General features: G+C 37.7%; 2 protein-coding genes across 2 annotated transcripts in view; one reads left to right on the forward strand and one right to left on the reverse strand.

Moving 5' to 3' along the window:
• Positions 1-6,863, reverse strand: part of rgs7a (regulator of G protein signaling 7a) — a 49,783-nt gene extending 42,920 nt beyond the window's left edge. Inside the window, exon 1 of the mRNA XM_079229332.1 lies at positions 6,771-6,863. Coding sequence (XP_079085458.1) covers positions 6,771-6,848 — 78 coding nt within the window. The 5' untranslated portion in view covers positions 6,849-6,863. The remainder of the gene's footprint in view (positions 1-6,770) is intronic.
• Positions 6,864-12,038: 5,175 nt separating this feature from the next.
• On the forward strand, positions 12,039-15,725 carry LOC306746368 (ubiquitin-conjugating enzyme E2 2-like). Its single transcript, XM_079229273.1, has 7 exons — positions 12,039-12,187; positions 12,667-12,730; positions 12,906-12,937; positions 13,288-13,365; positions 13,680-13,785; positions 15,140-15,233; positions 15,327-15,725. Exons 1-7 carry the CDS (start codon positions 12,164-12,166, stop codon positions 15,370-15,372), a joined length of 444 nt encoding a protein of 147 aa, XP_079085399.1. The 5' UTR covers positions 12,039-12,163; the 3' UTR covers positions 15,373-15,725.
• Positions 15,726-16,381: the final 656 nt, after the last annotated feature.

Genomic DNA, 16,381 nt, shown 5'->3' on the forward strand with positions numbered 1-16,381 from the left:
AAAGAAAGAGCACTGGTGATTATTCAGATGTGGTAAGTGATAGATTAACAGTGAAAACTCTGATAGCTTCTCTGTGTGTCTTTCTTTCTGTTCATTCTGTCGTTTCATATTATCCCTTTGAAGACTAAAAAGTAGGACAGAGGAGAAGGAACGACTCACAGAAAATGTACTGAACACATACTCAAAGCCTCCAGTCAATTATGGTGTTTGTGGAATGCATCAGTTATAGATTCCATTGTGACGAGACGCAGCATTGCCGGGTGGATTATCACAGACCCCGTCGTATGATGCCAGCCTTTCTAATTGCCATTTAGGTATTGACGTCAGCAAAGACAGTCAAAATGGATTAGTTTTAAACACACAAAGCAATAAATGCCAATTGTACATCCAACATCCAGCCGTGTCTGCCAAACACCCACACTTTCCCTCAACTGTGTATGCAAAAACGAACATGGATGTTTCCACACACAGGAAGAGAACTCGCCTGGCTGGCAAGCTGACATACAAAGAGCCCTACTTCACACACAAAGATTTCTCTCTGATCTGGCAATTATAGATCATCCCACCTCACCCCCCTCCTCTGTCCCTCTTTCTCTCGGTCTTCCTGATCTTCTGATTGCAGATAGAGGGAGACAGGCAGTACAAGAACCCTTCAATCTGGCTCTCAACTGAGAAAAAATGAAAATGTATTCAGTTCCCTCCGCTTAATGACTCACAAACAACATAGGATGGTTGGGAAATTGTATTGATAACAGTGCAGGCAGATATGGGTCACGTTTAACAGATGCAAATTAGGCCTGGATTGAAAAATGCTTTCCAATGCTGAATTTGTAGTAGTCTAAACCAAGTCTGGTGTATTAATAACGGCCGCAGTTCTGCATCATCTAACACTCCTATATTACCGCTGTGTTGCAGTGATGTAAAGGGAGACGAGGGAAAGTCTTGTTCCTGCAAAATGATCTCTTGTTCACAGCCACTTAATCAATTGACAAAATCAATAGCATGCACTAATACCTTTGCCCTGTTTGTTATTTGTTCGTTCATTACTTCATTCCTGAGTCGCACTGAGAGGATATGGTTCAAATCTCACAGTGCGGCATCAACTCCCTTTTCACTTTCCTGGAGCTGAAAATTCAGAGAGAATGTTACTATTGTGAGAAGAAAAAGCTTAAAAAAGAAATGTTGATAATCTTTTTGACCTGACCTTTGACCATAATTATTCTCTCTTGCATAATTATTCCGGTTGCAGTATAGTTACATGCGGAAGCTATTTCTGTCTGACAGCAGTCTAAGAAGAAGAAGAAGAAGACATTGTTTTGGTCGTTGCTACATAAACAATGGGACATGTTGCCACATGGGAAACTGATGTTATATCCATGACTATATTGAATGATGATGTTTTGAAGCATAAATTCACCAGTGACTAGTTAATTTTTCTAGTGTATGTAAAGGCATTACCGGGGAAAACATGTCTATAGTTTTACATCTATCAGGTCAAATAGCTTCTTTAACGGTTGAACCTGACATATAAGTCCCAATAAATATACTTTATGTTGGATTGTTCTGGTATTTGACATTTGTTTACAGTTAGCTTGTTAAAATACTGGAAAGTGGTGCGAGAACAATACAAAAACACAGACTCATACACTCTTTACACATCATTGTTATCTGCAAGTTTCACCAGGGACCAATTACTTCAAAGATGCACCGTATTGACATTTAGTAAGCACACAGAATTTAAAACAGTACTCTCCCATAGGAACTGAAGACAACAATAAGAGTGGGACATATGTTGCATATATATATATATATATATATATATATATATATATATATATATATATATATATATATATATATATATATATATATGTATATATATATATATATATTTATATATATATATATATATTTATATATTTATATATATATATATATATGTAAAATAAAATAATAAAATAAACCCAATAAAATAACCCAACTGTATTAATAGTCAGTTTTCCAATTAAACTGGATTATATATATATATATATATATATATATATATATATATATATATATATATATATATATATATATATATATATATATATATATATGCATGTGCTCAGTGGGAAGAAACGCAACAGAAAAAACAAATACATATAGAATGAATGGCTCCACACAAAGACAGAAGACAAGCTGACTGCTAGAAGAAAAATGACTGAATTACAAATGTCCGTCAGCAGCTCAGATGTAAGTAAGAGTGGGCTGTCAGACACTACACCGTAGAAAAAGAACAGTAGATACGTTATACTACTAAAAGAGTACAAGACTAAGACATGTTTCTAGAAAAGATGAATATAGTAGCATTTGGATCAATAACTTATTACTTATTACTGAAAAGCTCTGTTCATTTTTATATAGTAGGAGAAGCAAGAGAATCATTTTCTACCAGGAAATATCTCACATTTTCTCTATTGCTTCAGAAAACTTGCGATTGCAAAAAGTAAATATGCTGCACCGTTTTTAAATGTGTTTACGAATGTCTCAAAGCACAGGTGCTGTTGTCAAGATGAACTGTGTCTTCAGCCTTTGAGTTCATTTTAAGATTTTTTTTTTTAGGTTTTTGTAGGTGAGTACTGTAGATTTTCACTTTCGGAGGATGAAGAGAATGTCGAGAAAACTCTATACTATATCTCTCTATACTTTATGTGAAATCTAATCATTAAAATGTTACTGTGTTCTCTTTCCTCTATCTTACCACTCACTAAATTACAATCAGCACACACTGTCGCATACCTACAAGGACACGCACACACAAACACACACACACACAGCAGTGCTGGCTGCTGTCTCCTCGTGCTGAGTGGCAAAGAACTTCACCAGAGCTGTTTTAGGCTCCCATAAAAAATTCAGGACCCTCTCTTAGCAACATTCGCCCTACATACAGCAGACACACATGCTCGCATATGCATCAAAGCATTATTCATGGTGCACACATCTGAGCAGGAATGAAAACACACACACACACACACACACACACACATACTGTACACTCTGGTACACTTGATAGTATACAGAAAGCCTGACATGTTTAATGTGAGAACAGCATGACATTCCAAAAGGTTTTTATGGCAGGTATTTATTGTAAGTAATGATCTAGACCCTCACACATGGAGTGCATCCATTGAATCCGCCCACTGAACATTTTATTGGCTTTTCTTGATAAATAGGAGGATTTGTAACATATCACTTGTAGTTAGGGTCACCGACGACTGTTGTCAATAAATTAGTTTATCACAAAGCCAGCTGTGTGTGTGTGTGTGTGTGTGTGTGTGTGTGTGTGTGTGTGTGTGTGTGTGTGTGTGTGTGTTTGTACATCTGTTTCTGCAAAGCATGTGTTTAAATGCTGTGTGTACTTGTGCATTTGCATTTTTGATACATCTCGTGTATGTGCGTTGAGCAAGGTGCCGGTGTGCATGCATCCCTGAGGAAAACAGACGTCTCTTCACAAATCTCCACAGCAAGCAGGTCAACACTTCAGCTCACCCATCTATTTTCATTAAGGCGTTAATGACAGGAGTGGAGGAGTGGGCAGGCCAGAGAGACAGAGCGTTCAAGGATGTAGTCATACTCCCAGTGGAAAGACTTTAAAACCAGAATCTGCTGTCCTTTACTTACCATCAAGCTCATATTACATAATCCTTCCACTACTATAGAGAGCGACAGGGATGACGTATTTTTGTAGGCCAGTTAGCATCGCACTGGTTTTCTCGAACCAAACACCAATGGTATTTTTCAATTGGATTTTAGATTATTGTTTTAGGCACTTGGCTTTTTTGAGACTCATATTAGCTTCAAAATTCAAGAGAGGGGTATTTACCAATGTAGTTGATATTGTAGAACAAAACATTAAAATGTCTTACATTTTTCTCAACCGCATCTCTTATTTCAGGCAACTAAACAAACAAAAAAACACTGACTTTGAGATGGGGGAACTGGCAGTGTTAAAATGCAAACTCATTTCCAGGTTTTAGGACGCATTCCTACAGCACTCTATATGCATTAGTAGCACAATTTCAACTATCGAGTAGATGTGCTTACTATCAACATTTTGTAAAGAATTACACAGTGTATTTATGATTCTCCTGCACAAGATGTCTGAACAGCAAAACAGAACATAAAAGCATGTTTTCCACTTGAGAATTGAGCCCGTTTAGCGAGGCTCAGTCAGTGTGGGTTGCAACACCTCTGCCAAGTAATCTCCATCTGAAAAGCATTTGGGGCACCTGTTCATCCTGGCCGTATCCACACGTCTCCAGACAGCTCTCTTCCAATTGCACTCTTGAATTAAACCCACTCCAAAAACACAATTTCATCCTCACTGCCGTCACCATGTTCTTTCATTCTGCAATACATCTAGGTCAGTCAGTGTACAGAGCCAAGCTGCGGCCATGTGTGGTCAAGTGTTGAGAAGTGAAGAACTGGATGGCTTTCATGACCATAATCTGACCAAACATTTGAGAATAAACAGACCCTTGCCTCTTAGTTTTGAAGACATAAAATAACAACTTTGAAGTTTGGTTTCTGAAGGTAAAAACTGCAAAGTAAACATGTAAGCTACTGATATTTTTCTAATTTGCGCTCTTGGTTCTACAGATCCTTCATGGCATGATCGAAAAAGCTGGGCTTTCAGATCAATAGCAGGAAAAAGCAAGACCTCAAGTTTATATTTAATATACCAGATGCGTCTAGCTTTCATGCCTTTTGCATATTTTGATACTGTTTTATATTAAAGGGGAGACACCCCAGGCAAAAACTTCGTTTTTCATTCACTGGTCAATTTGTTTGGCTTATTTTGCTTCTTTGAGACTTGGAGAGAACACATCCAGAATAATCATTTAGCATAATATTATATTTAATATTTCTCAAAAGTAATGTGAAACAAATAATTGTATTCTTCACCTGTAGTGTTCCAAAATACATGGGATTTACAATATATGTATTCATACCAAACTTTCCATTTTCATTCCTTGAAAAAAAAAAATGTTTGAAGCCTGCCTTATTTAGTGTTAAAATTTCTGTTTTGGAGATGTATGTAAATAAGCACATATTTGATAATATAATGCCTAATTCCCATATAAACATACATTTTCTGAAAACTCCTAACACAAAAGAAATGTGTAATTATCTTAGAGTAAGAAATCAGCTGGAGAAGTTTCATGGTAGAATCAGTTTTTTAACTATTCCCCTGGAATTCTATTTAATAAGAGATATGGTTTCCTTCAACATCACACAGGGATGACAAAACCAGTCACATGAATCTACCTCCTTCATCCTCACTATTTGGCTTACTTACGGACAGGCTGGTTTAACGGCCAGTCGTCCTGCTTTGGGAAGATGAAAATTGTGACTTAGAAAATAAAAAACAACCTTTCTGAAACATTTCTGCTTAGCAGCACTTCCAGCAAATCTTCGTCCCACGCTGGTAGTACCATTGCCTAACACACTGCGAGTGCTATAAAAGACCGTCAATCTATGATATCATGCTAAGCGTATCCCCTTCCTGGCGTGCAGATGCTGTCACAGATAGAATGTGAGCATTCGCTGAAGGGTGAAGAGAATGAAATGAAGAAATTCACTCAACACTTGAGTCATCCACAAGTAAGTTGAGAAAACGATCACTTCATTGGTGCATCTGAGAGTGAAGTAAAGCATTACAGTGTCCACGTACATACAGCTGCTGTTGCTCTGGTGTGATACACCATAAGCTAGAATCCAGCCTCACTCGATTATGGAATAACTACACCTGGGATGACTTAATTAGGTATTTGATTTTATCTGCAAGACATGTGACACGTACAGCATGGTTCTTACTAAAGGATGTCAGAGAAATATGCAAACTATAAGACAATAATTACACCACCAGGGAACAGAAGCCCTGTTGGTAGCGAAATCAATTTTCAGAAGGGTTTATTTGTAGATTAATTTTATTAATTTAGCTGTCTGCATCAAGGGAGAAGAAAAGATTAAAACCAAATGAGTGTTTGAGGAGCAGTGCACACACCCTCATATGTCTACATATCTCTCTATATATAGACTAGTTTTGGGCCTCAAAGTAAACAAATGTTATCTCCCTGGCAGATTATTATTTTTCTAAGCCGTTTGATGTTTGGAGCAGTGCTGCATTAAGGTGTCTCAGCATTGGACCAGTTCACTCCCCTCCCTTTCTCTAATTCGCTAATGTAGTAACAGATTTAACAGGAAAATGATACACCACTCGCAATGTAATGCACAATGATTAAAAAGCCTGTGGCTTCCTTTGGGTTCTATTAATGTCCGTCAGTTAAAAAGCCATCCTCTAGACGTGTCGCAGTCAAAGCTGATAGTTTAACGGAAAAGTGTGTGTGTGTGTGTGTGTGTGTGTGTGTGTGTGTGTGTGTGTGTGTGTGTGTGTGTGTGTGTAATGATCAGAATCTACTTGCATCTACATCTGCATGCATGTTGTGGGAGAAGAATTGCATGTTCTCTCCGTGCTCTCATCAAGCTGGTGTGGCATTACAACCTTAAATCAGCCATGGCACAAGAACACTATCTAACCATTAGTAATAGCAATTTATATTGCACAGCTCATCGTTAAGTAAATTGACGCAAGAGAGACACGCGCACACACACACACACACACACACACACACACACACACACACACACACACACACACACACACACACACACACACACACGCACACACGCACGCACGTGCAGACTAAAAATAGCAGCTGCCTTACCTTTCTGTACACTATCATGTTGGGGGACTCATCCGCTACCCCGTTGGTCCCCTGCCCACCGCTGTTGGTCTGTGCCATGATCCAGTGAGTAAATCTGCCACAGGAAATGTCAGGTGCTCCTGTTGTGGACAGAATGGATATTTTGGTCATCAGAAGAACAATGGGGCCTGAACGTGACTTGCTCTGACGTTGCCAAGAAGAGAACAATTTACATAACTTGTAGCCTGGATCACATTTCAACATATTTGACATTTCCACATGGAACAGATGTGCAGAGCTCCAATTCGACTACATGTGTTCATGTTTTACAAGGTCTTGACAAGGACATTTTTGGGGGGTTTTGCACAAGGTATGGTTATTGGAACAATTTGAATTCCCAGTGAATGGGGCAAAAGTTCAACTTAAACCGCAATGATGCGTACCATGTTATTAATCGTTTCTCAGTTACATTCATTGTGCACACAAAAAAATATAACATATTTTCCTGTTTGTTGATATCAGAGGATTCAGCAGCAATCCTCGACTCCTACATGGCACCGTGCATCCTAAGATTACAATGGCAAGATAAGGTGAGGTGAAGACCCGGACCCCGACAACGATAAATGCAGTAAAAAAAAACAACAATAACACGCCGTCCCCGGAGGACGTACAATGCAGCTTAGACACGTCTATTCGGGTAGACAGCCGTAGTCAAAACGTGCAAGATTGTGCAAACGAAACGGATATCGTATGCACGTTACAGCTTCATCGTTATTTCTTCCCCACACGACACCCACACGACATCCTTGGGAGCTTTATTCTGCAACACTAAATAGCCCATAGCACGCAAACAGCGAAGTCATGAAACCTGCTCTTAACATGAGGCCGTCATCTCTACTATGCTGTGTTTTTTCTCACCACAAGCCACTGCCCATTACAGCACATTGGACAGCTACCGCAAACCGCCCTCGCCTGTTATCGTCTTGATCACGAATAGCGCGTAAATACACCGACAACACAGCGGCATCGGTCACCGGAGGAGAAGGAGGGGGGGCTCTTACCTGAAAAAAAAACGTGCCGCCCGCTGTAGGAGTCCCGAATCCTTGCAGAGATGGAAACCTGGTCCTTCGCGTTCAGTGTGTCAACTGGCAGACATAGGTATGCGAGGATTGTTCATTGGCAGCGTGAAGAGGCAGACATTCGGTGGACACGTTGTGTGGCACAGCTCTCTGTCTCGATCTCTCCTCTCTCCTCCAAACGATGCTCAGAAGCACGGGCGCGCCGCCTCGGAGCGACGCGAACGCGCATCGATCCATGACCAATCGCGTGTGAGGAATAAATTACAACGCGTTTTGGAGACATATCTAGTTTTCCCCAAGTCAAAGTGTACTGCTATGCACTGCGGTCATATGCTGGTCCCGAAAGCTAGGACAAGATGGAATATCTTCGCAGTTGTAATCTTTATCAAAGGTCGTGATGTGACACCATGAATCACTGATTTGATTTCCCATTATTGGGGGAAGCAACTCGAATATGTGTAGATGACTGCTGTTGTTGCAGTTGAACGTAAAGGGATTATCAGCAGACATTAACTGAACAAGTTTGCAACACTGAGGAGCTTGTGCTTTACTTCAGTAGGCTATTTCATATTTTTACTACTTTGTAATTCCACTCCACCACATTTCAGATAAACCCACAAAAGACATAAAACACAATGCTGTTATGCAGTAAATTAAACTACACTGATAAAGAGAGCCTGTTACAGGACTATAGTGCAGTATAATTAGTACATTACAATGCATAAGTATTCAATTATCATTAAAGATTATCCAATTATATAGGCAAATAATGTGACTACACTGACATTGCTCTTTTTTGCCTGGATATGACACTTTTATGTATGCTCATAATGTAGGTACATTTTGCTGATAATACTAAAAGACTTGTATGTGGATTTTTGAACGTAGGACTTGTTATGGCATTGTTTTACATTGTGGTATTACTATTGATGTAAAGGGTTACACATACTGATATAAGGATCTGAATACTTCCCCTATATGGTCCTTTATATATAATTGAAGTGATGTGACATATAATAATGTTACTTGCTCTTAGTCAAAACTCGTCTGATGGTCTATCAAGACACAGTGGTGCTCGATGACAGTTACAGAGGTGCCAACCTTTGAAGACACCTTGTATGAACTATTATTATATGAGCTTGATTGAGAAACATCACTCTCATTGCAGCAGTTTTTTAAATATTTTTTCTGAATGACCAAGTAGTTTACATGTGCCTTTCTGTTTTTTCACCAGCAAGGTTTCAGTTTTACCTAAAACAATCAGAACACGATAATTAACATAAATACTGAGCCACAGTAGTTGTACCCAATCAACTATTATTAAAGATAGATTAACTGTCCTCTTTAAAACACCCAAGAATAAAATACATGTAGATGAACCCGATCTTGTCAAAATGTGTCTTGTTTTATTTACTCTAAATGTTAATCAGTAATAAACAAAAGTCAAAATCAGGGCTGCATTTTGAGAGATTATCCAGTAATAGTCTTTTTTTTGGACAATATTTCATCAGAATATTAATCCCAAAGAAACCAGATTAGCATTTATTTTAGAAAAATGAAATGCTGCGTATGCAGAGGAGTTCAAAATCAATTTTTCACCTGGGTATTTCACTCGAATTCAGCACTTGTATTTTATAGCAATTTCCATGTAGCTAACTGCACTGACTGGAAAATGTTAGAAATTAACTCTGAGTTTTTATGATTCAATGCATCCTGTGCTATATATATATATATATATATATATATATATATATATATATATATATATATATATATATATATATATATATATATATGAATAGAAAATCTCTTCATCTACTGCAATCTGTGACTTTGAGGTATGCAGCAGTTCAGGCGTGAAAGATGACAGATGTGCCCCTCTTCGGTATATGGACTGTATGCATCTGTGTGTTTGTTCGTCTTCCACTTTTCTCTCTCGGGACCTGAACTCTGCAAGATGTACCTAAATATTCAGTTCACTCATTTTCCCTGTGAGCTGCAACATCAGAATTACAATAATGTACAACCATAATGGATGATTTTATAACAGCCTTGTGAAGATATTAGTTTACAACGCTCAACAGAAAAACATGTTTCCTCCTTGGGGGATACTGAGTCAACTGATGTCCATATTTAATTTTGTCTTTGCAATATTTTTTTGTTACCTTATCATCTGTTATGATAATCATCTGTTAATGTGCTGTAGCTTTTCCAGAGTCATATAATTCATCATGTTGTTGCTCACCATTGCAATCATGAATCTGAGCTTATCACTGTGACATGCAGAATCTCAGTTAAGTTATTGGGCCTTGATTATTGAACATACCTTTAGGCCAAATTCTGTAATCCTGCAAATTACTCAAAACTCACTTCATGGATACCAATGGAATACAAAACTTAAAGTCAGTTCGACATGTTGATGTTATAATGGAATCAGATTTGAGCCTCAGTCACCACATCAAGACAATAATTGCATCATCTTGCATCAGATCTAGTTTATAGTACATTAATTCATATCCATTGAAAATTTAGAGAAACTCATTCATGTTCATTTTAGCAGGATGGACTTTAGCAACGGTCGCTTGTTTGGTTTTCCCAACAGATCCCTGCAGACCCTTTCAGGATGCTGCTGCAAGGACCATTCTTACATCTTTACACTGGTTTCCTGTTAGCTACATGATTTAAAAGTGCCGGTGTTGAGGGCCAAAATACATCTCTGATATGCTTAAAGAATGTAAACCCAGTAGGCCGCTTAGATCTTTAAGGAACAGTTTGAAGAGGCTTGTGTCAAAACCAATCATCATGTTGGATTTAGCCACTGTACTCCAAACAGAATTAACCAATTTTAGCCACTCTCAAAACTAAATTAATGACTTCCTTATTATCGTGCGCCTTGGATTGGTTATATTCTCTGCTGCGCTTTCATTTCCCATATTAAATGGGGACATTTTCGCTGCTGTGTATTATTACTGCACAGTGTATCACTTTTGTTTAGTCTTTTACCAATATATATATATTTTTTAATATTTGTGTATTTCTTTTATTTTCATTCTATTTCAATACATTTTAGCATCCATTTCATTTTATGAAATATTGGTATATATATATATATATATATATATGTATATATATATATATATATATATATATATATATATATATATATATATATATATATATATACCAATATTTCATGGTAAGGATGATGTCATCCCTAAATGTTCCCTCATCCTGATCCCTCAAAATGCTCCATTATAATTACAGCTCATTATTGACCAGCAAAAAAACCTTTCCTCAAACCACTGAAAAGGGATGTTTTTGAATACTTCAATGGCTGCCTAGCTATCAAGCTCTAATTAGTGAAGCTTACAATAATGTCAGGTCTGGCAATTCAAATACCATATGCTCCTCAAATCTCAGTAACATTGGCGAACAAATAAGACAGAATGCCACTGTCTCTATGTATAATACATTATTTGTAAATGCAATGAATGGAGGGCCAAAGACAAGCCAATACTTAACCATTTCAGGCCAGGGTTATGGACTATAGACATGCAGTGAAAGATATGCACACCTCAATATTTTATATCTTATAAAGATGTATTTTTTCCCTAATGTCTCTCTTTCATAGGGAAAATATTATACAAATGTTAGAGTCAACTGTAATGTGATTATTCTTTACATTAAGTTTACTTTTTTGTATGGTCATCTATTCACAATACAACAATTTAACCATACAGTTATGAAAGTGGCTACATTGTACTTTATCAAAAAAGATGTATTAATCAACAAGATAATAAAGAACCACAACATCATAGATCAGAAGCAATACACCAAATAAAAACAGATCCAAATTGTCAGTCCTTTCTCCTTGTCAAAAATAAAGTCTAATTAAGAAAAACAACTAAGAATGGTCACATAGTATCTTTCATTTATTATATTTTTTGACATATTCTTAAATCTAACATATTTGGACAATAAATAGTCCTTAAGGTGCACTCAGAGTATAATAACTGTTTATTATTGTGCCTCAATGCCCTAGTTTTTCTTGTCTATTAAAGTTTTGTTCTAAACTTTACTATTTTTGGTAAGTTTACTGTTATTTCCTGATTGGTTCTCATTGGATGAACTGGATCACGGAGATAATGGCTGAAAACTCAAATTCCCACACTGCACCGCTCCATTCTTCATCGTCGAACAAAAACGCGGAAACAAAAGAAATAATCAGTTTGTCATAACAAATAAGACCGGTTCGACATAAAGTGAGCTTAGCTGTAGCTGACAGCTGTCAAAGGTAACACTCTAGCTTCGCTTAACATATCGGAAAGACTTGCCATGGCCCTAAAAAGAATAAAGAAGGTATGTATTTATTTTCTTTAATGTACAGACGCGGTTTGGGGCGATGCGGGGAAACGACGCAATAGCATCTGTGTGCTAGCTAACCTAACGCACTAGCGTGAATGCTTCCACGAGAGGAAACGTTCATGGATTCACGAGGCAGCTTTTACTGGTCCGATATGTATGCCACTGGCGAAGACACGCACAGAGGAGCCAGTTAGCTAACATGAAGTGAAACGGTTCAACTTAAAAGGAAGCTAACTTCCAGCTAACTGCGAGCTAAAGTTGGCCTAACGAGCGGTGTCAACGCCCTGTCCGTTTGGGACGTGGGCCACTTTTCAATATGATTTAATGAGCTACCCGACGTTTTATTTCGCTAGTCCCTCACGTTGGTTTACAGTTAAGCAGACTGAGATCTTTAATTTTTTTTGCAAATCACGGACGTTGCAGTGCGACGGAAGCCATCAAACTCTTAACATGTTGTTTGTTCATTTGTACAGGAGTTACAAGACTTGGGAAAGGATCCTCCAGCTTCATGTTCAGCTGGACCTGTAGGGGATGACTGTACGTTTGAGATGCCTACACACGTAGCGTTAAATAAACCTGACATTTTCCTAATTGTAATGCTGTAACCTGTCATTATTGTTGCGTTGCAGTATTGCTGATTTGTGGGTTCAAAACCGTAATGCAAAAACAAAATGTTCACACAGATTGTGTTATCTTTCTTTCTTTCTTTTAGTGTTCCACTGGCAAGCTACCATCACGGGACCGGTGAGCTTTTTCTGGATTAGTTTCCTAGATTTTCTTCTTTTTTTTTAAACCAAGCTTCTTCTGGATCTTTAGACAATAGTGGTTTATGTTGACTTTACACCCCTTTCTATTATGTATTGAAAGCACAGACTGGCACACTCCATCCCAGTGTTCGTCTCTAAAGCCCATGGCATTTCTTAGACAATAGGAAAAGGGGAAATACCATAAGGCCTTACTTTAAACAAATACAATTAATCTTAAACAAATGAGATGCAACGCATATTCTATGTAGTTGCTCTCTCAAAACTAATAGTATTCTATCCCACACAGTAATAGGCATACTTAAACAATACTTTTCCTCTCTATTTTAGAATGACAGCCCGTATCATGGAGGAGTCTTCTTCCTTTCTGTCCATTTCCCCACCGACTATCCCTTTAAACCACCAAAGGTAAGATTATTTATGTTAGAGCTGTATTAGCTCAAAACTACATCACCTTGTTATAATCGGAATCAGAACCATTTATTGCCATGTATGTTTTCACATACAAGGAATTTGTCCTGGCGGGGAGGTTCATAACATTGAACATTTAACAATAAACAGAGTGCAATAAATGGGAGCATGAATATTTACAATTGAATAGGCATTTTTTCCCTATTTTCTGAAATGGAACAAACGATTAATCAAAACTGAATTGTTAGTTAGATTGTTAGCCCCACCCCAAGTAATTTAATCTATTAATGCTTTGTTTGTCGTTTTTATAGCTGGCCTTCACGACGAAGATTTACCACCCAAACATCAACAGCAATGGTAGCATCTGCCTTGACATCTTGAGGTCGCAGTGGTCCCCTGCTCTTACAGTATCAAAAGGTAACTAACATCTTCATTCTGCCTGTACAGGGGTATTCAATTCATATTCAAAAAGGTCCAGTTAGAAGAAAAGTCCTCATGGAAAGGTCCAGAACATCACAACAGTGGCCTAGTAGTTGTATTAACGTCTGTATGTCAACAATTTACTTTCAAATAAAATAAACCCAATAAAATAACCCAACTGTATTAATAGTCAGTTTTCCAATTAAACTGGATTATATATATATATATATATATATAAAAACTCTAATAATAATTCAACGTTTATCTCATTTCAAGTACAATATGGGCTGGATAAATGAAGTACTTAATTTAATTTATATAATTTAACTGAATTGTCCTTGCCCTGCAGCTTTTAAATTCAGCTCATTTAGGTGTGAAGTGATGTCGACCAAAAAATACTTTATCTGGTTAAGGAAACCACTTGTCTATTTCCTCCCCTGTCATTGTTAGGAAGTGATTGAATCTGATAGATCGATCATATTGGGCTCTTAGATTTAATTTTCTTTGCCTGGAGATGAGCTGAACGAGTGTCGTAAAGACGAGAAAAGCTATGCCTCTTAAAATAGAAGCGCTCTGTTAAAATGTAATACTTTTCAATTATTAACAGCACTGTGTAGGATCTGGTTTGTAGCTAAGGTTTATTTAGAAGTCACAAGTATTTGGGCAGAACGTATAGTGGAGAGGGAATGCCATATATTAGATTAAATTATTGTCATAGTACATACATACATGAAATGTATTCTCTGCATTTGACCCATCCTTAGTATTAAGGAGCAGCGGGCAGCCCTGATCGGTGCCCGGGGAGCAATTTAGGGTTGGGTGTCTTGCTCAGGGACACTTCGACATGTGACCCTTGGGGAGACTGGGGATCGAGCCGGCGACCCTGTGGTTGCAGGACCACTCATCCCCATGAGCTACAGCCGTCCAGTTATATGTTGAATTCCATCAAAAATAGCAAGGCATTGATGCCCCTTTGGTGAAACAATCCACCATGCTATAAACAAATCTTCGATTTCCACCCTCTACGAACACCCTAACACCAAAAGTGAAGCGCTGAACCCTGTGTGCTTTTGTCACTTTGAAACATTGAAAATAGTTAAATTGTACATTTTGTACTTTCCTATTGGAGTAGAAAATGGGATGTTCAAATATCTATGATGAAAGTAATGGCTAAAAATACACTTTCTTCAAGAAACTAAACTAATGAGATTTTGATAGAAAGGTGCATGAAATCAAAGCTTGTTCATTTTGTATTTCAATTAGTTTATGGAGAATTAATGAAGGAGTTGGAAGCCGTTTATAATCAAATTGAAACATGTGTACATACTAATTTATGGACTTTTTCTTCCAGTTTTATTATCCATATGCTCCTTGCTATGTGACCCAAATCCAGATGACCCACTAGTCCCAGACATTGCGCACATCTACAAATCGGACCGACCAAGGTGAGTACAAAAGCGATCTGGTTTGTAATGTGTCAATACTTTAAGCAGTCAACTAACCTTGAGAAACTTGTTCTCCTTCTCTTTTCTCTTTAGGTACAATCAAGTAGCCAAAGAATGGACTGAGAGGTATGCAATGTGAGGAACTGGAGTTTCAGCAACAATGACGCATCCCTAAACACCTCAAAATATGACAGTACTGTTTCAACTGCTCATCCACTGGTTCTAGTTGAGGTGTTTTATTCGCTTGAAGCACTTTCTCTACTTGGACTTTACTTGACATAACTGTTTTTACTGTTTATCTTATTTGCCCCTTAAATTTGCGTCATTATAATTTGTTGTGGTGAGATGGCCTGATTCTGCTTTTCTTTTAAGAGATTTATATTGTACAAGACCTTACTGGATTTATTTTTCATTATTTTGCATTAAAGACAATAATCGATACGCGAGTTGCAACTTGTTTCTTGGCAATACACATGAGTAAACTGAAACTGTGAACCATCTTGTTGTGGCATAACATGTTTGATTCAGTCTACACTACAAAATATTTATATTACCAACAAATCAGTCTGCCCCTTACTCTACTATTCACATGGCCACTAGGTGGTAGCCTTTACTGTTTACCACCCAAGTCTTTTGCAGGACGTTTGTCTCCTGGACAACTTAATATTCATATTTGTGTCATTTAATTCATGCACATGTGTTAAGTGGTTATTCATGTGGATATTGGCCATTACTGTGCCATGCTTCAGCAAGGAATGTGTCTATGAAAATTAGACCCATCATCATCTGCTGGTTTCCAGCACAGTTTACATTTGTTCGTCTACTGTACGCACTACGCACAGTAATTGAACAGCTTATGAGCCTATTGATGTGTCTACATTACAGTGCAAACATGCTGATATTCATGTAAAGACGGGCATACACATTTAATGTCTGCAGTGCTGTGGTGATGTGAGGAATCGGAATACTAGGTTTTGTGGGGTCTTGTCCTTGTAGTCCATAAATATGGGCCTCACATTTTCAACTCTAATGACCTACCAGAATAAAAAAAACATAGTTTGAGATTCATGATGATGATACTAAAACATTTAGGTGACTGCCTTATCCCTGACAGTTAAGGGTAAGAGCTCAAATGTCAAAGCTGACAT

The sequence above is a fragment of the Taurulus bubalis genome, assembly GCF_910589615.1.
Source record: "Taurulus bubalis genome assembly, chromosome: 14".
NCBI lineage: Eukaryota > Metazoa > Chordata > Actinopteri > Perciformes > Cottidae > Taurulus > Taurulus bubalis.